Source organism: Condylura cristata, unplaced genomic scaffold (genome assembly GCF_000260355.1).
Source record: "Condylura cristata isolate star-nosed mole 26May11 unplaced genomic scaffold, ConCri1.0 scaffold00013, whole genome shotgun sequence".
NCBI lineage: Eukaryota > Metazoa > Chordata > Mammalia > Eulipotyphla > Talpidae > Condylura > Condylura cristata.
This window is the reverse complement of record NW_004567114.1, coordinates 21,920,206-21,946,069: the sequence shown is the minus strand read 5'-3', so window position 1 is coordinate 21,946,069 and position 25,864 is coordinate 21,920,206. Positions and strand designations below refer to the sequence as shown.

The following is a 25,864-nucleotide window of genomic DNA, read 5'->3' as shown; positions in this document are numbered from 1 at the left end:
ATATGTACCACATCTTTTTTATCCAGTCATCTACTTTTGGGCATTTAGGCTGCTTCCATGTTTTTCCAATTGTAAATAAAGCAGCAATAAACATGGAGTGCAGGTATCTTTTTCAATCAGTGTTTTTGTGTCTTTTGGGTAGATACCTAGGAGTGGGATTGCTGGGTCATAGGGAAGCTCCATGTTTTAAATGCAATTTTTAAATGTAAGATTGCTGGTCAAATGAAAAGCACATTTAAAATTTATCTAGCATTTCCAAATTACCCTCCTAAGAGGAGCAACCAATAATATGAGAGCACTCATTTCCACATATGTAATACTTGACTCATATAATGAACTAGTGGGGCATGGGAATAGAATTTACATGATTAAAGATTATTTAACTCATTCAAGATTTTCTAGAAGAGGGCCCTCCCTGGTGACACAAAGGGTTAAAATGCAGCACTATGAAGCTAGCCGAAGTCACTTCAGTATGAGTTTGATCCCCAGCCAGGTAGGTGACCCCACATAGTGCAGCAGACCTCTCCTGTCTTGCCCGCTGCTCCCCTCAGCAGTGTACTTTGTCGATCTACCTGTTCTGCTCCCCACTCTGTCTCTGATGAATTCTCTCACCTCCGGCCTGTACCCCAGTTCTGTATACATGAATAAATAAATCTTAAAAAAAAAATAAGATTTTCTAGATCATGCCAGCTCCTTAAAGCAAACTCCCACATCTTCTGTCTTACCACTGAGTAAGAATATCCCATTGAAAACCATTGGATTCTTGAGATTTAATTATTTTAGATATTTTAGGTCTAGTTTTCTAAAAAAATTAGCATATTTGTAGTGATTCCAGATGAAATACCTTCTCTCATACTATACTAATAAAAAACAATTCTCAAATCAAGGATTTTGGTTTAGGCAACAAATGAAAAAATGCAACTTTTACAGAGTAAAGGGTACTTTAGTGGTCAATCTTGAAACCTGAAACAAATACCTTGAGTATTCTATGTAACGAGTACTGCTTTTTCTTTCATTGAAGGATTCAATCATTTCTGACAACCTAAAAGTGACCTTAATTAGAGAAAATGGTGTGGCAAGCCTACATTAAAGAAACTTCCTCTTTAAAGGAAAAAAAAACCCACTATTTTGTTAATTCTACTACTGAAGCAGAACATTAAAGGATTAGTTTCTGGACCGTTCTCTCTTAATTGTCTCAATTAACAGGGTTTCTCATACAACAGGTTGCTCCTTTTCCACATACAGATTTATAGGAACATGAACTCTTACCTTAACTGGAAAGCTACATTTTCCAGTACGAACCCCTTCTTCATCTGTCTGCCACTGGTGTGGACGACTGGCCTCTGGAACATAAACATCTTTCTTTCTCCTAAAACTTTGCCGTAATTTGTTCATTATTAATTCTTACAGTCTGCAGAGTAAAAGAAATGTGAAAGAGAAGTTACTACCTTCTCACATATTTAAACTTTAGATTACCTAATGTCCCAAATTAAAGATTTTGGTTTAAGGGAAGAAAAGCAATTATAATATACAGTTCTTCTCAGAGTAATACTAAACTCAAACAAACATATCACTTCACATTTTTAAAAGACAATTAGAATAACAGTTTCTGTAAAACAATAATTTCTAGTAGGATTTGAAAAGAAGTTATTCTAAGAACTTTTAAACACTTTAATTGTAATAGTCCAATGAGTATCCCTACTGATCTCTCTAATACATTCTAACTTCTAAAAATAGAAATTTGTAAATTTATTTCAAATTATCAACTGCTAACCATTTCTGAAAACTTTCAGACTTATTAATGAACAATCATTTAGACATACTGAAATTTGGAGGCATTTTTGGTTTACAATATTAGAAGCCACTAAACAAAGTGAAGAATACAATCATTCTTTCCTAACAGATATTTTACAAAAAGAACTAAAACAAAGTTTCCTTTAAGTATACTTAAAAAAAGTTTTATGAAGATTATTCTAAAGAAGAATTTTTTTGCAAGCATGACATTTGAATGATACCTATAATCATTACAGATCTGAAAGCAATGTAACACTCTTCAGTAATAAAGGTTTGAGTCTCATCATTGAGTCTAAATTTAAAAATACTATAGTTATGTTTTTGTTGGTACCAGAAGTGGCACTTCTCAAATGCTTTAAGAAGTAGTGTAGAAACTACAGGACTAGGGAAGGAAAATCTAACTTAAAAGAATAGAACACATAACAAATAAACATAGTGAGTAAGAGTCCTTTAAGGGAGAAAAAAAAATCTCAAATGAAACCAATACCAGTTTTCTGTTCAAGAGACATTACTCATCCTCTCCCTGAAGGATTTAAGCATCTCAACCAGTCTAAAAGAAATCTTAACCTGAGAAACTGATGTGACAAAGCTATATAAAGAAAACATCTTCTCTGTCAGGAGTGTTAAATAGCATGGACTGAACATTAATTTCCACATACCACCAATGAAAGACTTAAAATTCAAAGTTGGCATTCAGAGGAAAATCATTTCATATTTTAAAATGCATAATGCCACAGTACAACTATGACTAAATTAGCTAATTTACACAGACAACTCAATCTATCACATCTTTTTTTTTGTGGGGGAAGGGGAGGAAATGTTTTTAAGTGCTGTAACATGGGCTGCACTGCTATTTTTGTTTACGTGGCATAGGGATCTACCAACAAAGTACTCACAGTGTTTTGCCAAGGTTAGAAATGTGCACGCTATCTTGAAAGAAATGTGGAGCAATTGAAGGATTTTAAGCAGAGTAACTACATGGTCAAATGTGTGTTTTAGAAAACACTATGGAAGCAGTGAGGTGAACATATTGGAATCAAACCCCCTCCCTCCCTCAGTCTCAGTTCTACAGTCAGCTTTCTAGGGCTTGTTGTTAGTTTGGTTTCTTCTAACCTTTGGTATCTCTGTATTTCACCTGCAAGTGACACCCATCTTAAGAGGTAAAAATTGTAAAGATAAATGGCAAAAGTAAAACTCCTGGAATTTCTAAAACTGAATTTATTTCTCAATTCAACAATGATCATGTAAACATTTATAGAGTGTAAAGCAGACATTAAATAAAAGATCTGGACAAAAGATAGTCCATTCTCCTGCTTTAAGTAGATCACTCATTTTCTAACCTATCCTAAATGAGTCTCTACCTTAAAATAATAGACCTACAAAAAGAATTCCATAACCTCCCTTCATAATATATCCTGTTATACTTTTTCACAATATATCACATTTTAATATTTTTTCAGATGCAATAAATCGAGTATTTTTAATCAGTGAGAAAAATAGCAGGATGTTAAAAATTTTGAATAGGAGACTACAGCAACCCAAGAAATGAAATAATTAAAAGTAGAAGGTGGGCCCTCCCAGGTGGCTCAGCGGCTTAAAAAACAGCACTAAAAAGCTAAAGCCACTGCTGCATGAGTTCTATTCCCTCCCCCCCTCCTGAGAGGCCCGCTGCTCCCCTCAGCAGTGTACTTCGGTTGATCTCCCTCTTCTGCTCCCCACTCTGTGTCTGGTGAATCCTCTCATTGCCCCTGCACCTCTGGCCTGTACCCCAGTTCTGTATGCATAAATAAATAAATCTTTTTTTTTTAAAAAAAGGTAGAAGACTAAAATTGCAAAATGATTCTAAATATGAGGAGTTGAATAGGCTGCTATAATACCCACAGAAATCAGAAATGACTCTGCATATGCAGGTGGAAGTTTGATTCTTATGACCTAAATTTCTACTTGCTACCAAAGGACACCAGCCTAAAATAAAAGTGACAACATACATTCCTCTGTATTCATGAACAGCTGCCCCACCTGTGTGTAAACATGCCTAAAAGAGGAGTGCAAAGAATGCAAAGCAAGAATGTAAGGTAAATGGAAAAGTAAAATAAATTTAAGCATGAGAGAGGTCATGGTTGAACATACAATCACAACGTTCCAGGATTAACTTAATTTTCTTCTACCAAAAAACCCACACAACACAATTGCTTTGTGGTTTATTTGCTCTTCAAAAATTCTACTTTTTGATTTTGTTTTCAGCATTAAATTGTCTATTTGTAAATTTGAAGTAAAGACAATGTAAACTCATGATTTAGATATTATTTCCTCAAGAAGATGGTAGGTCACATGGGTAACTATTTTATTTTCCTCATACATGTAGCTGTAGCCTAAACACAGAATTATGAGTAAATACTACACATAATAATAGCCACAGTAAACTCTAGAGAGATAAGGTGATATAGTTATAAGAAATAGGCTTTGAGGTCAGAAAGACTTGGGTGAGAAGCCCATTTCAAACCATGTCTAGCCATTTGCCGAAACTTAACTCAGTATTTCTTCATCTTAACTGATACAGATAACGCTAAGAAAATTCGTTTCAAAATTTAAGTGGTTAATGTATGTGAATGCAATTACGCCAAAGTTAGAAATTTGGTAAATTAAAGTTCCCCTCCTTTTCCTTTTTTTCCCCCTTTCTTTCATCTTTTATTCTCTAGCTACTATTTTTAGTGTAGTGTTTAATTCTGATCAAGAAAATATACACAAATATAAGATAAGAAGTGCCCATATCCTTTCTCAAATTGGCACTCTAAGAATCTTGAGTCAAAAAGACTGATTTCTTTTCCTTATTTTTTTCTCTTTGTCATATACTACCTATCTGTCTAGTTAGCAGAGTCCAAAACCTGAAAATCAGCCCTGCTTTCACCCCCTCTCCCTGACCAGTAACTTTACTGATTTTATCTCCCTAGTGAGTATATGCTAACTCTGATATTTTTGCTTAAATTGCTGGAAAAATCTATTAATTGTCTCTTTGTTTCCAAAAGAGGTCAATTTCAATGTGTTCTCCTGACTACTTCTAGGGTGTTTTCTAAAACATATACATCAGACCGCGCAATTACTCTGCTTAAAATCCTTCAATTGCTTTTCATTTCTTTCACGATAACATCCAAATTCCAGGCCATGGCAAAACACAGTTCTTTTTCATCCACATTCATTCACCAGTGTCCATTCACATGCTAAGCTCCAGCCATAATAAATTACTTACAGTTCTCCAAACAAGGCTTGGCCTCTTTCAAAGTCATCATGAAGTATGTTCTTTCCTCTGCTTACAAAGATCTTTCCCTATTAGCCTCTGGTTAAAGTCTACTGGCTCAGGAGTTAGCCTTTTCAGGGAGGCTGGCATTTTTTCTAATAATTCCCATCTGTACCCTGTGATTACCTATCTATTACTATACTCATCAAACCTTAATAGTAGAAATATCTTATGTTTAAATAGTATTTCTGCACCCTAACATAGTACCCGTTACACATATGGCATATTATAAATATGTAGAAATAGAAGACAAAATAGATTCTCATCATAGCAGATGATATTTACTAGGTATAATAAGTGTATTCACTGATGCTAGAAGACACTGCAAATGTAGGTTGGCTAACTTTGCACTGACAAAGGCACCACTTTGTCCTCTTCCCTCAAAGAAAGATGTTTAACTTCTACCTAAACAACTCCAATACAGGTTTATTTGCTCTATGGACAGCTATTTATTCTTGTACCTTTTGCTGACCAATAGGCTGGAAGTATCAACCAATTGGGGCCTACATTTTATCTCTTTCAAAAGTATTTCTACAAACCTACATCTACCAAAGCTTTAGATGATAGTAACAGACCCTTACGTTCATCTCTGAGACTTTTCCTTAATTCTTGCAAACTCAATCAATTCATGCGTGACTGAATGGTAGTCTCAATCTCTGGTATTCTAGCCATTCCTCTGTATTCCTAACTGCCCTGGTAGAAAAATCACTTCATATAGGAACCTTCAACAACCCCCGAGACTCCAAGCTACTTTTTCTTCTAATCTTCCTATATAATTAAGTTAAATTATTATTCCTAAAATTCACCCTTGATTGTATTCATAACTGTTGAAGATCTTAAAGTTTAATTTCTGAGTCTAACATTCAAGAGCCTCTACAACTTGAAGCCAATCTTTTTTCAGTCTACCTGCCAATAATCTTCACTACATAACCCTATGAAAAGTCTATGAAAAGGCCCTCCCTGGTGGCGCAGGGGGTTAAAGCACTGCACTAAGAAGCTAAAGCCACTTTCGCATGAGTTCAATTTCCGCCTGCCCCGGAGGTGACCACATGGTGTGGCAGACCTCTCCTTACCCACCCGCTGCTCCCCTCAGCAGTGTACTTCCTAGATCTGCCTGTTCTGCTCCCCTCTGTCTCTGGTGAAACCTCACTACCCCCACACCGCTGGCCTGTACCCCAGTTCTGTATGCATAAATAAATAAGTTTTTAAAAAAAGCCACAAAGTTGAATAAATGCTCTCCTTTAAAATAAAAAATTACTTAACAAAAAATTTTTTTACTAATATGTTGTGCAGCAATAAACAACATAGGTCCAAGTCCTGCCTCTACAAAGGATAGAAAATATATAAACAAATTATTCACACTGGTGTGCAGTGACAATATCTATCAAAATTTCCACAAACTTGTAAACAAGGTGTGAAGCACAGCTTTTATTTAAAAAAAAAAAAAAACACACACACAAGTTTTCTGTACTCCAAGAGTTACTTATGATTATTGTTATCAATATAGTGGGGGTAGTATATAGAATGCAAGCCATTGTGCATCTAGACACTCATCACATCTTCCTAATGTCAAATTCAATGACTCCACCTTGCTAGTCTAAAATGAGCTATGGTAGAAGAATTTACATTAAGGGATCTGGCTAAAACTGCCAACCACAGTCTCATCTGTTCTTTTGTAATTGTGTAGGCCCAGGAAACTGATGAGGAAATGTTAACGATGCAAATTTAACTAATAAGTGTGTGATGTCTATAACCATTATATTATGAATAGCACAAAAATTTGGTATGTTCTTCCATAAAAACAATTATCCAATTCAGCAACACCTCACAAAATAGACAAGTAAAATTCTGGTACTCATCTTAGTTGTTTCACTTTCATCTTACTCATTGATAAAAACAAAATACCAACATCATTTATTCTGAACAACATTCAGTGACTACATGGTATGTTAGAAGGTGGCAAATACTAGGCAGAAAGAGGTGAACAGAATTAAAAGGGGTGTATTAAAAGTGCTAGAGGCAGGGCCCTCCCAGGTGGCGCAGCGGGTTAAAGCACTGCACTGAGAAGCTAAAGCCGCTTCCGCATGAGTTCAATCCCCGCCTGCCACGGAGGCGACCACATGGCGTGGCAGACCTCTGCTGACCCGCCCGCTGCTCCCCTCAGCAGTGTACTTCGTCGATCTGCCTGTTCTGCTCCCACTCTGTCTCTGGTGAAGCCTCTCGCCGCCCCTGAGCCTCTGGCCTGTACGCCAGTTCTGTATGTACAAATAAATAAATCTTTAAAAGTGCTAGAGGCAGAGATAAAAATTTAATTTGAAAAGTAACATTTGAGCAAAAAACTGAGGGAGATAAAAAAGTGAACCACGCAAGTAGGATAAGAATTTGAGGAAAAGAAAATAATCACAAAGTTGCTGAGGGGGTAGGTTGCTAAGCGTATCTGACAGAAATGTCAGTGTGTCTATGCAAAATGAAGATAAAGAGAGTAGGAGAGATGAGACCAGATAGGTTATACAGGGCAAGGGCATATTGGGGCGCAGGCCAAACACAGGGAGCCAGTGAGTGCTTCTAGCCAGAAGAATCTTTTTTTTCACTTTGGCTGCTTGGGTTAAGAGAAGATTGAAGGGCATGCTGAGAAAAGGAGAGACAATTAGGAGCTACCACAATAATCCAGCAGGTGATGGCAAACTGGATCCAAATGGTTAAAGGTAGAGGTGTGTCTCTGAATCTTGTTTCCAGACCAGCTCCAGAAAATGTACTAATTACTTATATAATATCTGCTGAAATTATAATTAGACTATAAAAATGGGAGAAATATGTATTAAATTCACTTACTGCTATAATTAAAGACAGTTTTCTATAACAAAGTCATAGCTCAACGGTTTAAAATACTAAGTATTATCTAAACATCAGTTAAAAGATGAGCTGAGGACCCTCCCTGGTGGCGCAGCAGGTTGAAGCACAGCACTGAGAAGCTAAAGCCGCTTCCACATGAGTTCGATCCCCACATGTCCCAGAGGAGACCACATGGCGCCCACCAGCTGCACTCCTCAGCAGTGTACTTCACCACTCCACCTGTTCTGCTCCCCACTCTGTCTCTGGTGAATCCTCTCACCGCCCCTGTACCTCTGGCCTGTACCCCAGTTCTGTATGAATAAATTTATCTTCAGAAAAATAAAGAGCTGAATTTTATTTTTCACGGCAATTAACCTTACAGGCGACAAGACAGTTTCTTGAACACTAAATATGAGAGTATATGAAGACCTGCATACACACAGTAATTTGTCCTGTGCAAGAAAGACCAAAAACACAACAGGAAGAAACAAACACGAGGTAGTCACTGTGGGAATAGCATTATAGCAGGAGTTCCACGTGCAAATTACAGATTCTTGTCCTTACCACAGGAAACCCACCTTAACGGGAAGAGGTAAATTAATTTCATTATCAGTTTCTAAATGTGTCCCACAGAATAGCATATACAAAGACTGGCAAAATAAAGCTCCAAATAAAGCAAAGCTCTCTAAATGACCTCTCTGTTAAAAAAGAAAGAAAATTAACTCGTACACATCATCCAATTTGTTATACTCACCAACTAAGGAATTTAAAATTGCTAAAAGAATCTTCTATGAATGGTTCAGTCACTTAAATCATACTACTTATCGTGCCTTTAAACCAACAAAAATTCTCTGAGAATAAGAAGCAATAATTATAATTCAAATTGGAAATGGTCTTATCTACTGGAAAAAATAAAGCTAAAAGAACAAGAATTATTGGCAATCTTTCAAATAGCATGCCAAAGAAACAATGCTCTACAGCTAGCTATGTAACTATCAACATGAATCAAATCTCATAATCATGTTGGAGGAGAACTGCAGAAGAATACAAAATACTATGTTTCCTTTATAAAGATACTGTTAACACTTGGAGAATACTACCTGTACATAGGTGCTGTGCACTCTGCATAATAACTCATTTAATCAGTAAGTAAGTTAATGACATCTACCCTACCAGATACTATTTTTAAAATATATTTCATACATGAGTAAACAGGGGGAGAAAAGTAACCTGCCCAAAAATCATGTAAGTGGCAGAATCACCTAGCACCAACACTACAATGCCTCTCAAAAATACGCAAAATCGAAGAAGGGAGTATTTTGGAATATAATTATAATTATAGAGCATTGCATATAATTATCAAAAGTATTTTAAAAAACTCAAGAGAATGATCAATACAATGTAAGGGTGGCCTTATTTCTGAGGGGAAAGGGGGACAAAATTGGGAAAGGTTCATATGGAGACTTCAAAAGTTTTAGTAACATTTTAATTATTGAGCTGAGTAGTAGAAATTTAAGTTTTCATTTCATTATTTTTTCATTTTTATTATGTTTTACAACCTACATGTTACATATATTCTTTCATAAGTATCAATTATTTTTTAACTTAATCAAGTACAAAGTTAACTCACCTAAAACCCCACTGGAACTGAGGGTTAAGATAGAGAGCATAGAAATAAAAACAGACCATCCATAACTATGAGTCATCTAACAAAGGGTAAGGAAAATGTATCATATTTAGTTATTAATCAAAATGTAGTTTGTCTAGTCAACTCTGGAATGACTGAGGGGTTTCTGTGGGGTCACTGGAGAGTTATAACTTCTAGGAAAATGCAGACTTTTCTTTCTAGAATTCTTTCCCCCTTTAATTGCTTGTTTAATTTTTTTTGTCCTATAGACACAACTACATTTCTAATTTTAGGCCCCTCTCATTAAATTATATGACTGAACAAATAGGAGAGAGCTTTAGAAAATTCACCTGAGATAAAACAAACCTATAGCACAACCTTGAAACATGAGATAAATACACATCCACTCATGAAACTTGACACTGACATGTAGGAATGTTTCCCTTAGAAGTAAAAAAGTTAGCCAAAGTGGTAAAATTACTCCATTTTCCACAACAGTATTATTTGGTCCCAAGTGTAATATATGAGCTAACATATAAAAGGGTGGGTGCCAATTTCCATATTTAGGGGGGAAAAAGCAAACCCACAAATTTGCTTAGGTTAGCTAATTTTTTTTCCAGTAGAATCTAGTATAACAGGATTAAGTTCTAAAAAGCACAAAAAGCAAAAATCACATAAATTCACCACTATATTGGCAATATCTTAAATTATCCATAAAGTACAGAACTTCACAACTGCAATAAATCCAACACAGCCAGATTTCTTTTTCTAGTACGGGACAGTTTGCTGTTTTCTTTTTTTAAAGATTTATTTACGCACGTAAGAACTGGGGTGTAGGCCAGGGTGGGGGTGGAGGTGTGTGAAAGGATTTAGAGGCAGAGTGGGGAGCAAAACAGGAAGAGGCACTGAAATACACTGCTGAGGGGAGAGGCGGAGAAGCGGACAAAAGGCACCATGCGGGTCAGCTCTCTGGCTGGGGATCCAACTAGTGCAGCAGTGTCTGCAGATCGCGTGGTAGTGCTGCGATCACTTCCTAGTGTTATGCTTTAAGCCACTGGGAGCCAGAGTGGGCCAGTTTGCTGTTTTCAACTAACACGGTTGAAGTAGCTAGCTTATGTTTAGGAGCTACACTGGGGAAAAATTATCTATCTAGCAGAAGAACCTCATCACATGCTCAAAACTGTGGGAAGCACAAAAATACTGTATAGTGGAAACTCAGAAGAACAGAGAGAATCTAAATTTAATTGTTTTAAACTCACTTTTACTGTTCTGTGAACAAACATGGTTCAACATGAATAGATAAAAGTCTACTATATTCTTCATCACATTTATATTTCAGAATTCTACTGGGAAAGTTACAAGAAAAAAAATGTACTGATTGCCCACTAGCTCTCCCCTCCCCCCTCACACATACACTCCAAGAAAACCATTAATTCATTAAAATACACTAAAAATGCCATACTGGTTCATTAGAGTATGGTACCACAAGCATAAAGTATTTCTCAAATTACTATTTTTTATGATGTGGGATGTACTTTCAAGATTTAGAGGGAAGGGAAAAAAACCTTTTATTTAAGTGGAAAAAGAAAATTAAGGCCCAACGATTTAGAAGTAGGTCATCCAGTCAATCCTCTACTCAATTAATGAATCCTAAGAATTCTGGATTACATTAAATACTGGTCTAACTGGCATAATTTGCCTAACAGGAAACAATTTGTAATTAATTAGGTTGTATCACTGGCTCAGTGTTCCACCTAAGAACTGGGCAAAAAAAAAAAAAACCCAGCAATAGAGACAGTGAAAGATCCAACACTTAACTTACATTGTCGTTTCAAAAGTTCATAGCTTCGTGATAAAAGCTAATTTACTAACAGATTCATGGAAGGGCAGAGAGAAAAGTATTAGTTGTTTTTTCTTTTTTAAAACCTAATTCTCAAAAGAAACATTCATTCAGCTCCTATATAAACCTAAGTGTCAATAAATTTGAAATTTGTTTATATTTCACTTCAATTTTTTAAAATTAATAAGCTATATATGCTAGGATATCCTTTATACTCTATTGTCTTATTTTAGAAAACTGCCATCTATAGCATTTTCAAAGAAAAAAATTAAGAACAGATTATTCTAATTTTTCAATAACTAAAACTAAAAATTACTTAGTTTTTTTCAGTTGTCCAATCAGATTTAAAAAAACAAATTAAGTCTTGTCTATCACTGTCATAGTTTGAATGTAGAAGCTCTCTAGCCACACTCTCCTCAGTCCCATTACCAATGAAGGAACATGGTCTTGACCAGGGAAATCTAGTACCTCATTATCAATCTTTTCAGAGTCAGCAATGGCCTAAGATATTGCAGAAATCTGAATATGTATGTGCACTTCAGACTCTCAAAGGATCATCTAATTATCAAAAATCCAGAAACTGAATGTTCTACGATCCTTACCTAGAATCTGACTTTACAGATTTCTGTCTTACTAATGTTCACTTTACCATTCATCCATAAAATTCTTTTGATGCATGTCTTTTTTATTTATGTCTTAAATATAATAATGGAAAACTAGAACTCCATAAAATAAGAAAGACCTGGCCCTCCCTGGTGGCGCAGCGGGTTAAAGCACTGCACTGAGAGGCTGAAGCCACTTCCGCATGAGTTCCATTCCCGCCTGCCCTGGAGGTGACCACATGGCGTGGCAGACCTCTCCTGACCCGCCCGCTGCTCCCCTCAGCAGTGTACTTTGATGATCTGCCTGTTCTGCTCCCCACTCTGTCTCTGGTGAAGCCTCTCACTGCCCCTGAGCCTTTGGCCTGTACCCCAGTTCAGTATGTACAAATAAATAAATCTTTAAAAAAAAAAGACTAACTTATCTACTTAAACACTCAAAGGTGACCTTCAAAGGTGATTCTGTATATATTCAAGAAATTTTCTTTTAAAAAAGCAGTCTCAAAAAAAAAAAGCGGTCTCTGTTGAGAGATTTTTCTTTCTTTTATACAACCAATTTTATGTTTTAGTTGATTACTTGCCTTTCAATTGTTAAAATAATGGGCAAACTCAATTTTAATTTAACTATACTTACCTTTTAAAGCATGTTAAACTTAGATAAACACACGTATGACCATATAGACAGACTGACTTCACCAGAATTAAACCTTTACTTATAGAACAAAATGATTTTGCTTTGATTTAGCAAGGACAGATTTAGTAAGGAACATCTTGATGAAAAAGGGCAGAATTGCTGAGAATGCTAGCCTACTTTTTACACTGACTTTCTTCCTCAAGCATCTGTCAAGTGTGGGATGATAAAAAGGTGCTGGAATCTGGAAAGGCAGACTAGAATAAAAATATATTTGGTTCCAAGAATTTAAAAGAGACAGAAATGCCACTGGAAAAGTTATACAAATAAGGTTAAAAACAATTTTGCTCGCTTTACTGACAACTTTGTCTATTTTATAACCCTCTCTGATCTAATTCCTTCCTTTCCCTCAAAATGTTCTCCCCTTATTCAAGCTACAAACAAAAGACCTGTAAATATACCTCAAATCTTTCCACTGCTTTTTATCTCTACCATCAGAAGAACCATAGTCTCATTCAACTTTGTTGCCTACTTGAATGGGTATAAGACATTAACTAGTATTTATTTCAGTTTCCTCTATTCCCCTCTGATCAACTAAGTACAAAGTAGTCAGTGGGATCTTTAAAATTATTAGAAGGATTATGGCACTGCTCAGTAATTCCACCTTTTCACTTGCAATTAAATCCCATCTTAGCATGATTCAGGGAGTCTGTATGACATAATTCACGTTGCTCAAGAAGAGCTTGAACAGTAGCCACATATCATAAATGTTCAGCAAATATTAGCAAATGATGGAAGAGACTGACATTTCTCTTTACTGGGAGGTTACTCTACCTGGAGAGACAACTATGACTCTTTTCAGTAACTGCACTCTCTTTCCCACTTTGAGCCTACTGCTTCCTCCTGCCTGAAGTGCTTTTCTCTCAGATCCTTCAAGTATTTCAGACTTTGAGTTTCCCACTTATACTTCAAGAATCAGGATAAATATCTCATGAGGCCTTCTTTCTAATTTATCTATAATTCTTTATTGTGCTGCTTTTTTCATTTCAGTTATTTTCTTCATTGTGCTTTATATTCTGTAATTACTTTCTGTTTCACTGGTTAAACTTTCTTAAATATCACTGGATGATGACTAAGCATCTATCCAATAAATTCTTTAACTCTCTAATGTAGCAAATATATCTACACTCTTTCCTTAATTGCTAATTAAATAAAACCGTATCCAACAAAGTATAATGTTAACTGCTAGAAAAAAAGGAGACAGAGTAAATAAAGATAATTTCCTCTGTTAAGGACTTAAGTAATATAAACACAGGGTAGAGAGACAAAAAGGAGAGTATTTCAAGAAGGGGCTGAGGTGGGATGTGTCATGTATATATGAAAAAAATTACATTTTATCAAAGCTAAGATATTCTCAATGTCAACTGCAAAATATAACAATTGTAAACACCATTATTTTATGTTCGACTTAGAAAAAGTGCTGCAAAGTTAACTGTTAACAATTGAGGATAACACAAGTCAGGGTTTAAAACCCACTCAACAACAACAAAAAATAGTGACCTGTTCTCCATAAACTTGGGGTCCCAAGTTTCAGAAAAAAGGTGAACTTTTTATTACTTTGCTCAGTAATTCCACATGAACCAGAAATAAGTCCAATCTACCCATTTATCATCTTACCATCAAAGGACAAGCTTGTCTTTCTGTTAGCAGAAGACGACAAGGATCCTAATAGGATATAAAGTTAAGTTGTTCCCACACATATTTCCAACTCAATCTTATTTGGGCAATATAAAACCTCCTTGGTGGCACCAACGGGTTAAAGTCCAGCAGCTTCAGTGCAGTTTGATTCCCAGCCTGGGGAGGTGATCCACACTGGCATGGCAGACCTTTCCTGTCTTGCCCCTCAGCAGTGTACTTCAGTCAATCTGCCTGTTCTGCTCCCTACTCTATCTCTGGTGAATCCTCTCACCACCTGGGCACCTCTGGCCTATACCCCAGTTCTGAATAGATAAACAAATCTTAAAAAAAAACACAAAAAAACTCAAGGGATGAATTTATTCACCAAACTATAGTATTCTGGAAAAAAAAGGTTAATGTTCTTGAATCAATGTCATTTCCTTCTTGGGCCACAAAAATTACTCACAAAATTTTTTCTATAAATATTTTCATGGTTAAAATGCCATACAGGGTAAATAAAAAGAAATCGATACCTAGGTACAGTCTATGGAATGTCAAAAACTAAAAAACAAAAAGCAAAGAGGTCAAAAGTAGCCAAAAGCAAGTAAGACAGTTCATTCAAATGAATGACTATTAAGCAGCTGATTTATCAATAACAACAATGGAAACCAGAACAGAGAAGGTTTATTTCTTCCAATGCTTTGGGGAAAAAATTCAAACCATAATTTTATACCTAATGAACTATCAAGAATGAGGGTGATAGATAACTTTCAGACAAAAAGTATAGTTTACTATTGAAAACCTCATTATAGAAAATCCTGATAAAAAAATACTCAGAAAGAATGTGACCTAGATGGGATAATCCAAAAACCCTAGAGAAATTACAAGGACACAAAGCTGGAATTAACATCAAATTCATAGCTCACTGTTACCATTTTCTGCGACAAAGACTGAAGAGTAGAAAAAAAAGTTGACAGCAAGAGGCAGAAATGGACCCACAATGGAAAAAGGAGTAAGGTCCTATAGCATTCGAAGTCACTAGTCTAGTTGTTCCTAAGGCTAGATAAAATCCTGTACCTGATACCACTATCCTTATATTAAATAATGCTTTTCACGTAAAAATTATAGAATGGAGAAAGGTCAGAAATTAATGAAACAGGAAATATACGATATAAAAAAATCAAAGTCAAGCACTGGTTTTTGATAAAACTAAGAATATATAGATAGATATCCTCTAGAAAGACAGATTAAGGAAAAAAGTATTAGGGATAAAAAAGAGAAATATGTATATAGCAGAAGTTAAAATATAGCAAAAGAATGTTTTGAACAACTTCATGCCAAATACTTAAAAAATTCAAAATGACAAAGTGGAGTCCTAAAATAGCAACAACTTTCTAAAAGCACACCTAATTAGAAACAAATCCTAAATAAACCTATTGAAACATGCATGCCCCTCCCCCCAATATTAATTCCACACCCTTCCTAACAAATATTAAACCTAGATAACTGAACAGACTTTTAACCAAACTTTAAAGAAGCACATCATTCTCAACTTTCATAAATCCTTTCAAGAGGGTAATAATTAGTTCCCAACTCATTTTTTGAATTTGGCATAATTTATTACTGAAATCAAGTAAGAACCAAAAAATAAAAACAATGGGCCAATGTCACTTGTGGAATCAGATTTCCTAAATGAAATACCAATAAACTAAATCCAGGTGTATAAATACAAACAGATTACCATGTGGAAGCTGGGCTCATTCTAGCAATACAAGGGTACTATGACACTGGAAAATCTATGAATGGTCACCACATTAACAAAATAAAGGAGGACAAAACAATCATCTCACAGATGCAGAAAAAATATCTGATAAAATTAAAAATTCATTCTTTCGCACACACATCTTAGCTAACTAACCACAGAAATGTCTTTATTCTATAAAGAATCTATCAAAATCCTACAGCAATCATTATTCTTAATGGTAAACATAATAGGCACTTCCTTTGAAAAATTAGGTGCAAAACAAGGATGCCCACTGTTAATACTTGTATCAAATACAATACTGGAAATCCTAAGTAGGATAGAAGGCAAGAAAAAGAAGACAAGTAAGCATTGTACAGGAACAATTTGTACTTATAACAGTTCAAAATAATTTAGTAAGGTAACTGATTAGAATTGAAAAAAACTTTGTATAATATAAGCAAATAGAAAATGGAAATATACTATGTAGAATAGTAACAAGAAATAAGATATCTAGTAATTAAATCTAAGAGAAGACTTATGAGATGTTTACACAGAAAAACCTTACTGGAAGATATCTTTAAATATTTAAATAACTACAAAGATATTCATATTCAAGGATAGCAAAGTGCAATATAAAGAGAATTTAATGCATTATGTAGATTAAATGTATTTTTCATAACTTGCCTCAAATGACTCCCACTTATGTATACTTTTTCAAGTGATATAAGTTTGTCAGTACTGATCATAAGTATTTTACTGTAATTAAGTTGTAGTAATAGTTTTTATAGCACTTCAGAGTTCTGACAGCTTCAATGAAGAAGTACAAGGGAAAAACAGAATTTGTATATGGCTGAGTCTGAGTTGCATATGCTGTGACCCCTTGGGTCCAAAGGTCATCACCACAATCAAAATTCTGATAAACCCTCTTGCAAATGATAAAATGTTGCCTACATTTTATACAACATATAAAGTTTTGGTTCTTGAAAATACCTGTGAACTTGCCAAACACTATTTGGTTATTCCACCAACTGTGGAATAACGCCACATTTATTCCATATGAAAATTGCATTTACAAGAGAAACACAATAAAACACACTCATGGGGCTCTCCCTGGTGGCTAAAGCTCCACACTGTGACATTCTCAGAAGCCACTGCAGCACAAGCTTGATCCCTGGCAAGGGAGATGACGCACATGGCAAGGCAGACCTCTCCTGACTTGCCCATTGCTCCCCTCTGCAGTGTGTTTCAGTACATCTCTCTGTTCTGTTCCCCACTCTGTGTCTGGTGAATCCTCTCACCCACCACACCTCTGGCCAGTTCTGTAAGCATAAATAAATAAATCTTTAAAAAAAAACAACATAATACAATGATCTTACTGGGCTCAATGGCTACCACTCGTAGAGCTATGTGTAGGCCTTACACATATAATCCCTTTGTGCACATAACACTTATAAGCAATTACCCACATTGCTTTACAATAGATCTGAAGTTGTTCAGAACTAAGTCTTTAGGCCTAACTTACTCAGAGTTAATTTGACTGCTTATTGTGTGCCAAATACTATTATTAAGTGCTTTGTACATATTAACTCACTTAATCCTCACAACAACCCTATCAGTTGGGTAATATTATCATCTACATTTTCCATATAGGGAAACTGAGATACAGAAAGTTAAGTAACTTTCCCAATGTCACACAAGTGAAGAAAATTAGGGAATTATACTCAAATAGTCTGTCTTCAGAGTCCAGACCCTCAATTATTCTGTTATATGTCTTTTCACAATATTTGAAGATACAAAAAAATATTATGGACAAAAAAAAAAATCACCATTACAAATTTTATCAACCGGAATTATATAACAACTAAGTAATGTACTACCAATATCACTTATCATAGGTTGATATGTCACAGTTATCTCAAAGTTTCATGGCCATGATTAAGAGTTTTGAAGTTGCACAGACCTGGCTCTGAATCTTGGCTGTGCCCTTTACAAGTTGTGTGACTTTGGACAAGTTTCGTAACTTCACCAAGCCTCAGATTCCTCATCTGTAAAATGAGAATAATAAACATCTCACAAAATTGTAACATTACTGCTATGTTACACTGATGGTAACTTCAAACAAAGCATAGGTATTAAAAAAAAAAAAAAGGTTCTCAATTTCCTCCAGAGTAAAGGACTTTATTATAATGCTGTCACAAAGATGCCAACTCCAAGGCACACAGTAACTGTAAGACCGGCAGGCTAATGTAGAACCAGTCTCCTCTAATTTATAACAAGTGACTCCTTCCCCACCTGATAAAGTCAAATGCCTACAGATAAAATTACTGGATCTTTGAAATATAAAGTAATAATATATATACATTAAAGAAATTGACAGATAAGACATTGTTCATTGAGAGCAGTGCTCACAAATCCCATTCCACACATCATTTCAAAGACTAGCAGTATTCAGCAGGAAGAGATACCCAGAAAGATTGATTCCTGACACTGACACTGATAGGAAGGAAATTTTCATAAGAGAAAAGCAGGAGTAGAAAATGGACCCAGAGGTCACTAGAACACAAGGGCAATTTATTTAAAACCACCTCTATCAGCTCCATGTTTACATATGTGTTCCATGTTACTAACCCTTCTCATATGAACTAAAACTGAAAATTCTACTCATTTCCTTGTAGTAAACAGTTCTGCAAAACATTAAAAATCTGTTTGGCTTGTAATTTTTTGTTTGTTTGTTTTGCATAGCTCTCTGTCCCCAAGGAAAATATACAATTGGAAAAAGGGTAATAGAAATACAATTATAAAACTAGGATTTGCCTTCAAAATGTGAAGTAGTCAAAAAGAGTATCTATTGAACTGCATATTAGAGATTTCTGATTAAGGAAGAAAATAACACAAGAAAAATTAAGTTATCAAATTGGTTTATAAGCTTAGAAACAAGAAACTAGGGAAGTCCTCCAATAAGGCAAAGCAGATAGAATATTTATAGAACTCCTACTGTGAGCAATGCAATCACAATCCTCAATATTAGGAGGAGTGACAATCTCTATCCACTAGGTTATTACACTTAAGGAAGGACTTTAAAAAGAATTTATAAAGAAATGCTGCAAATGTTTTAAAAGAGGTACAAGTTGACATGGGCTTTAAAAGGGAATACATTTAATGCATTAGAAAGTGAAATTAACTCATTGACGATATGGCATTTGTGAACACAAAGCAGTGTAAAGTGCTTTCCTTCGGTTATTATATAACTATTGCCTTTTAGTTACTACCAAGCTAGAAGACAGAGTATGAAAATGTACTAAATAAATCTAAAAAAACATTTTCAATAGGAAATCAATAATAATGGCTGTATCTTTTAACTGCCATTTACTTTCATGTACTAGCTTAGAATTTCATAAGAAATTTTGGCTTATGTAGAAAAATTAAGAGAAAAACATTTGAAATAACAGAGCTGTTTATTCATTCATTTACCATTTATTCTAAGAATAAAAACTTCAAGACACAAAAGAATAACTCTTTTCAGAGAGTTATAGAGAATGAATTAATAAAAGGAAGCCTAGTTGTTTGTATCTGTTTCTACTTCTAAATAATTTAACATTTGAACCTTCATGAAAAAGACACTAAAATGTGTCTTTCATAACAGATTTACAAGATTAAAAAATATTTTGGTAGATTTTATTGTAGTACTATAAATATAGAAGACAATGTACAAATCATAAGTGTACAGCTCAATTAATTTTCACAAGGAAACACACTCATTTAACTAGCCCCTAGAGCAAAAGGAAAACATTAGTCCCGTCCCAGAAGCCATTTCTTGCAGTCAGCACCCATGCCCCCAACAAACATACTACCTTAACTTCTAACATCACAATGTGTTTTTTCTATTTTCAAATTCCACAAAAAAGATCCAATATGTATTTTTATGCATTTGATTTTTCACTAAACATTATGAGTCATCTACTGTTGATCATAGCTACAATTCATTCATTTTCTTGCATAGTGTCCACTATTAAAAAAGGAAAAACAAAATCTAGATCATAAAGTTGTGAGGTTTAAATAAGAAAATAAATGTACAGTAATTGGCACAGGAAAAATGACATTCCAGAGCATTAGTTCTCTTCTTTTCTTTCTTTATCAATGTGAACAAATCCTATTGGTTGCCCCATATATACTATTGTGCTTTCCTTTCACAAACCGCACAGCTCCCCCGACATAGAATGCTTTTCTTCTAATCATTTTCTCTCATTATATTTATTAGGGTAATGCTGGTAAATCACTGTATTTGTCTTAGGGTTTATAGGTTCAAACCTCCAGAATATTTCACACCATGCACAACAGCAAAGGCCCAATAACTTCCACTGGCCCTTTCCCTGCCCCTCATCCATTCTGTATCCTCCTCTTTAAGTTGTTCAGTTTTGCAGTCAGAATTCAAGGGTTTGTTATTGGTCTTGTTTCATCTGCCTCTGTGTTTTATTTCTCAATATTCCAAATGTAAGTGAGATCATGCAGTGTTTGTTTCTCAGATTTATTTCACTTAGCATTATCCTTTCCAGTGCTATCCATGTTGTGGCAAATGGCAAGAATTCATCTTTGTTTCTAACGGAAAGTACATAATGTTTTCCTTCGCCATTTCTCCCATTCTCAAATCTACCTCTTCTTCAGAATTAATGCTCAAGTGCCACCTCTTATTATTTTCACCCATGCCACTTAGTATATTTTTTTTCAATTGCATACTTTAAGAGGACATAGCTGATTCATCTTCATTCCTCTCACTACACAGAGCATGGAGTTTACATACACTACACATACCCAACTATTTGTAGCCTAAGTAGCTTTACAACTATCATTACCACTAAAGAGTGATTATGTGTATCCATATCTGGCATTTTTTTTTGTCAAAACAAGCTAAACTATCACTGTTGCTATATTTCTTTCAATACCTGCATTTACCAGATAGCTATTTATGATAAAGTTAGATGACAAGAATCTTTTAGAAAGAAAAGATAGGAATAACAAAAGGTCATCAATACTATGTTCAATATGAGTTTTTTTTTAAAGATTTATTTATTTATCCATAAAGAATTAGGGTACAGGCCAGAGATGTGGAGGGTGAGAAGATTCACCAGGAACAGAGTGGGGAGCAGAACAGGCAGATTGACCCAACTATTTGTAGCTGAGGGGAGCAGTGGGCGGGTCAGGAGAGGTCTGCCACGCCATGTGGATCTCCTCCGGGGTAGGCGGGGATCGAACTCATGCATGAGGAATTGGCTTAAGCTTCTTAGTGCAGTGCTTTAACCCGCTGCGCCATCAGGGAGGGCCCTCAATGTGAGTTTTAACGGATGTTGTTTGTCAAATTACTTAAATGACTATGCTTATTAATTTAAGTACTGAATAAAGAACTTCTACTCCCAAAAATTGTCCCTTATTAACAAGTAATTACATAAAAGCCTTTCAAATTTTCTTATTAAATTTGTACAAGTATTTATCTAGAACAAAGATCATCGAAATTTATAAAGCACCCTTTTAAAATTTATGTTATGTAGGAAATGAATATAAAACATGAGATGTGTAAGGGGTTTCTAGGACATGACAGAACCCAAACCAAAAAACTGAAAATAAATAACGTCCTTCTACTCAGTATTTTACAATTTGTAATTTTTCTACTTGATAGCATTTCCTTCACTCTTTTATTTTCTCTAAATGATAATTTTTTGTCCTTTTCATGAATTCTATAGTAAATAATAAGATCAAGTTGGTTTAGCCACAACCCATATGAAAAAAACTTAGGGATTTTAAGTACTTTTATCTTAAAGTCACTTTTAAAAATTTATAAATACTAATTATGTATACCAATTAAAAATTTACAATGATCACCTTTGCTTTGTCATTCTTTCTCACACATTTTTTTCCAAATCATGTGGAACTGAGTTGCAGACATGTACTGCTTTAGCTCTCAATATTTCCATGTATTTTCCTAGAAACACAAATATTTGCTTATATAATTAAAGTTAATCAAATCAGTATTGTATCAATGTTAAAATTGCTATTATATACTTACAGTCCATATTTAAATGTCACTAACTGTCTTTAAAATGTCCTTTAAAGCTACTAATTTTACCAGTCTAGAATCTGTTTCAGGATCATGTATTGACTGTAGTTAGTCATAATGCCTCTTAGAATCCTATCATATAGAACAGTTCCTTGGTCTGTGTTTCTTAGGGGTAATATTTTTAAAGAATACAAACCAGTTATTTTATAGAATATCCTTCAATTTAGGTTTCTGATGGGTCTAATGTTTAAATTCAATCTGTGCATTTTTAGTAGGAATGTCACAAAGTAATGTTATGTTATCATAGCACAAGCTGCAAAATGCTAGTAGGTTCCAATATCAGTCTAACTTTGACCAACTGGTTAAAGTTTTTTTACTACAAGACATCTCCATTATAAATTTACTATTTTTTCTCTGTAATGAGGAAATATTTTATAAGGAATTATCTTGAAGCTATATAAATAATCATACTCCCCAGTACTTTTGATTCCTGCAGATGGTTCTGGTGTGAAAGTATTATAATAATTGTTCTATATGTATCCATACTTTTAAAGAGCTTTCCCTTCTCCCCTACTTACTCATTACTTTACCACTAGTTCTTATTTTTTTCAATAGGTTATAATCTATAATTCCTATTTTTTTTTGGCTAGTGAAAGCTTCTCCAAAGTAGATCTTTTGACATGTCCCTACCATTCTTTAACTACCTTCTTATTTTCCAGAACAATAATGTTTAAGGTTCATCTTTTACTTTTCCTAATCCAATTACTCCTGTCACTGTTAAGAGTGACTCTGAGAGACATTTGGCAGTTTCTTAGAAAGCAAAACATACTCTTAACATACAATCCAGCAATCCCCATCCTTGAAATTTACCCCAAGGAGTTGAAAACTTACATCCTTCACTCAGATTATAACAACTTAATCCTTCACTCAGTTGTTTATAACAGCTTAATTCATATTTGCTAAAACCTGAAAGTAACTAAGATGTCCTTTACTGCAATATATCCAGAAAGTGGAATTAATATTCAGCTCTAAAAGGAAATGAGCTATTAAAAAACATAAGGAAACTTCAAATGCACATTGCTAACTGAAAGGAATCAATCTGAAAAGGCTACATACTATATGATCTCAAATCTATGACATCCTGAAAAAGGCTAACCTATGAAAATAGTAAAAATACCACCACTGGTTGCCAGGGTAGTATAGGATTTTGTTTTGAGGATTAAATAGGCAGAATGCAAAGGATTTTAGGACAATGAAATCTGGTGTATACTTAGACACATATCATGTATTTGTCATAATCCATCGAATATACACCAAGAGTAAACCCTAATGTAGATTTTGGACTTTCGTGACAATAATATGTGAAAGGAGGGTCATTGATTATAACAAATGTGCCCCTCTATTGCCAAAATTTTTTTTAAATATTTATTTATTCATACAGAACTGGGGTACAGGCCAGAGATGCGGAGGGTGAGTGGCTTCACCAGAGACAGAGTGGGAAGCAGAACAGGCAGATCGATGAAGTACACTGCTGAGGGGAGCAGCGGGCGGGTCAGGAGAGGTCTGCTGCACCATGTGGATCTCCCCCAGGGCAGGCGGGGATCGAACTCATGCGGAAGTGGCTTCAGCTTCTTAGTGCAGTGCTTTAAACCCACTGCGCCACCAGGGAGGGCCTATTGCCAAATTTTTAATAAGTATGGAAGGTTGTGCATATGAGAGAGCAGAGGAAGGTGTGAACTTTCTCCTCACTTTTACTGTGACCCAAAAATTGCCCTTAAAAATATACTCATTAGGCCCTCCCTGGTGGCGCAGCGGGTTAAAGCACAGCACTGAGAATCTGAAGCCACTTCCGCATGAGTTCGATTCCCGCCTGCCGCCTGCCCCGGAGGAGACCACATGGCGAGCCAGACCTCTCCTGACCCGCCCGCTGCTCCCCTCAGCAGTGTACTTCGTCAACCTGCCTGTTCTGCTCCCCACTCTGTCTCTGGTGAAGCCTCTCACCGTCCCTGAGCCTCTGGCCTGTACCCCAGTTCTGTATGAATAAATAAATAAATCTTTAAAAAAAATATATATATATACTCATTAAAGGCCCTCCCTGGTGGCGCAGCGGGTTAAAGCACTGCACTGAGAATCTAAAGCCACTTCCGCATGAGTTCGATTCCCGCCTGCCCCGGAGGTGACCACATGGTGTGGCAGACCTCTCCTGACCCACCCGCTGCTCCCCTCAGCAGTGTACTTCCTCGAGCTGCCTGTTCTGCTCCCCACTCTGTATCTGGTGAAGCCTCTCACCGCCCCTGAGCCTCTGGCCTGTACCCCAGTTCTGTATGCACAAATAAATAAATCTTAAAAATATATATATATATACTCATTAAAAAAAATACTCATAAATCTTTTTTGGCCAGACCAAAAGAGAATATTTTTAATAAGTGAGAAAGTCCTGTCCAGGATCAAATGGGTAATTTTTTCCCTTTGCATTTGACATTTTACTCAGTTATTAACTCACTACCTAAATGATAAACCCACATTTCTAAATTTTATTCAAAAATGAGTTTCAAGACTCATATTTCCTCTTTCTAGAGACAAAAACACAGAATGGCTGCTTCTTTAGTTCCAGAATGGTCTTTTAAAAAAATATTTTATTTATTTATGCATACAGAACTGAGGTACAGGCCAGAGGTATCAGGCGGGTGAAAGAATTCACCAGAGACAGAGAAGGGAGCAGAACAGGCAGCTCGAGAGCAGAGCAGGCAGGTGGACAGTAGTACGCTGCTGAGGGGAGCAGTGGGAAGACAGGAGAGGTCCACAGCGCCATGTGGATCACCTCCGAGATCAAACTCGCACTGAAGTGTACAGAGGCCAGCTTCACAGTGCTGCATTCCAGCCCACTGCGCCATCAGGGAGAGTCCCATAATGATTTTTTTATGTACTTTGTAAAATACATTGTGATTTGAACCAGAAAATATGTTCATTCACGCAACAAACTATGTATTGAGACTCAAACACTGCACAGGTACTCCTCTAGATTGTGGCAGAATGAACCAAAGTCCTTACCTTCCTGACGATGTATTCCATTTGGGGAGACTGCAAAAATAATATATAAAGGCATAGTATGTTGTGGTATGAGGAAAAACCACACAACGTGAGTGAAAGTGTTGGGATTGGAGGGTATGTGGAATGGAGGAAATTCGTTTAAATAAAATGACAAGGGAAGGCTTCACTTGTTGGGTTACATCTGAGCAGACAGGTCAGAAAGCACTGGGCAGAGAGAGCCAAGTCCAAGTACTGTAGATAGGCGGGAGAGTATTCCAGGTCAAAAGAACAGCGATCTCGAGGCAAAACTGTGTTCAGTGTGTTAGAGGACGTGCAAGGAGATGATGAGGTTACAGTTTACTAAGTGAAGGGAGGATAGGAAATTGGGTCAGAAAAGCGAAGTATTTCATAAGCAATTTTAAGTCCCTGGGTTTCTATTTCTACTAACATGAATGTCACTGGAGAATACTGAGCAGAGAAATAGTAAGGTTTATATTTAAAAGGATCACTTTGCTTTGAGTACTGTATGATAAACAATCAGGGAGAAAGTTGCTAAAACTAAACCAGGTGAGAGGTGATAGTGCCTTGGACCAGAGTGACAAGTGAAGAGAGGTTAGAGAGAGACCAGTTAGTGGAACCACATCAGAGTAGTGATTATAGTAGAAATCACCAAATTAATAAATTTATAAAAGTCTATACTCACATTCCTTTTCTGCAAAGAGGTATGATTCTGAACATATCTTAAG

At 35.7% G+C, this 25,864-nt stretch overlaps 1 protein-coding gene across 7 annotated transcripts in view; it reads right to left on the bottom strand.

Annotated features, from left to right (window-relative positions):
* NUMB (numb homolog (Drosophila)) overlaps positions 1 to 25,864 on the bottom strand; it is a 134,641-nt gene that overhangs the window by 45,883 nt on the left and 62,894 nt on the right. For 4 of the 7 annotated variants that reach the window (XM_012724587.1, XM_012724584.1, XM_004681714.2 and 1 more), the window contains exons 3-4: positions 18,000 to 18,084; positions 1,270 to 1,411 (exon numbers count right to left, since the gene is read on the bottom strand). In XM_012724587.1, coding sequence (XP_012580041.1) covers positions 1,270 to 1,395 — 126 coding nt within the window. In that variant the 5' untranslated portion in view covers positions 1,396 to 1,411; positions 18,000 to 18,084. The remainder of the gene's footprint in view (positions 1 to 1,269; positions 1,412 to 17,999; positions 18,085 to 25,864) is intronic. The other 3 variants (XM_012724583.1, XM_012724586.1, XM_004681715.2) reach the window with 1 other exon arrangement.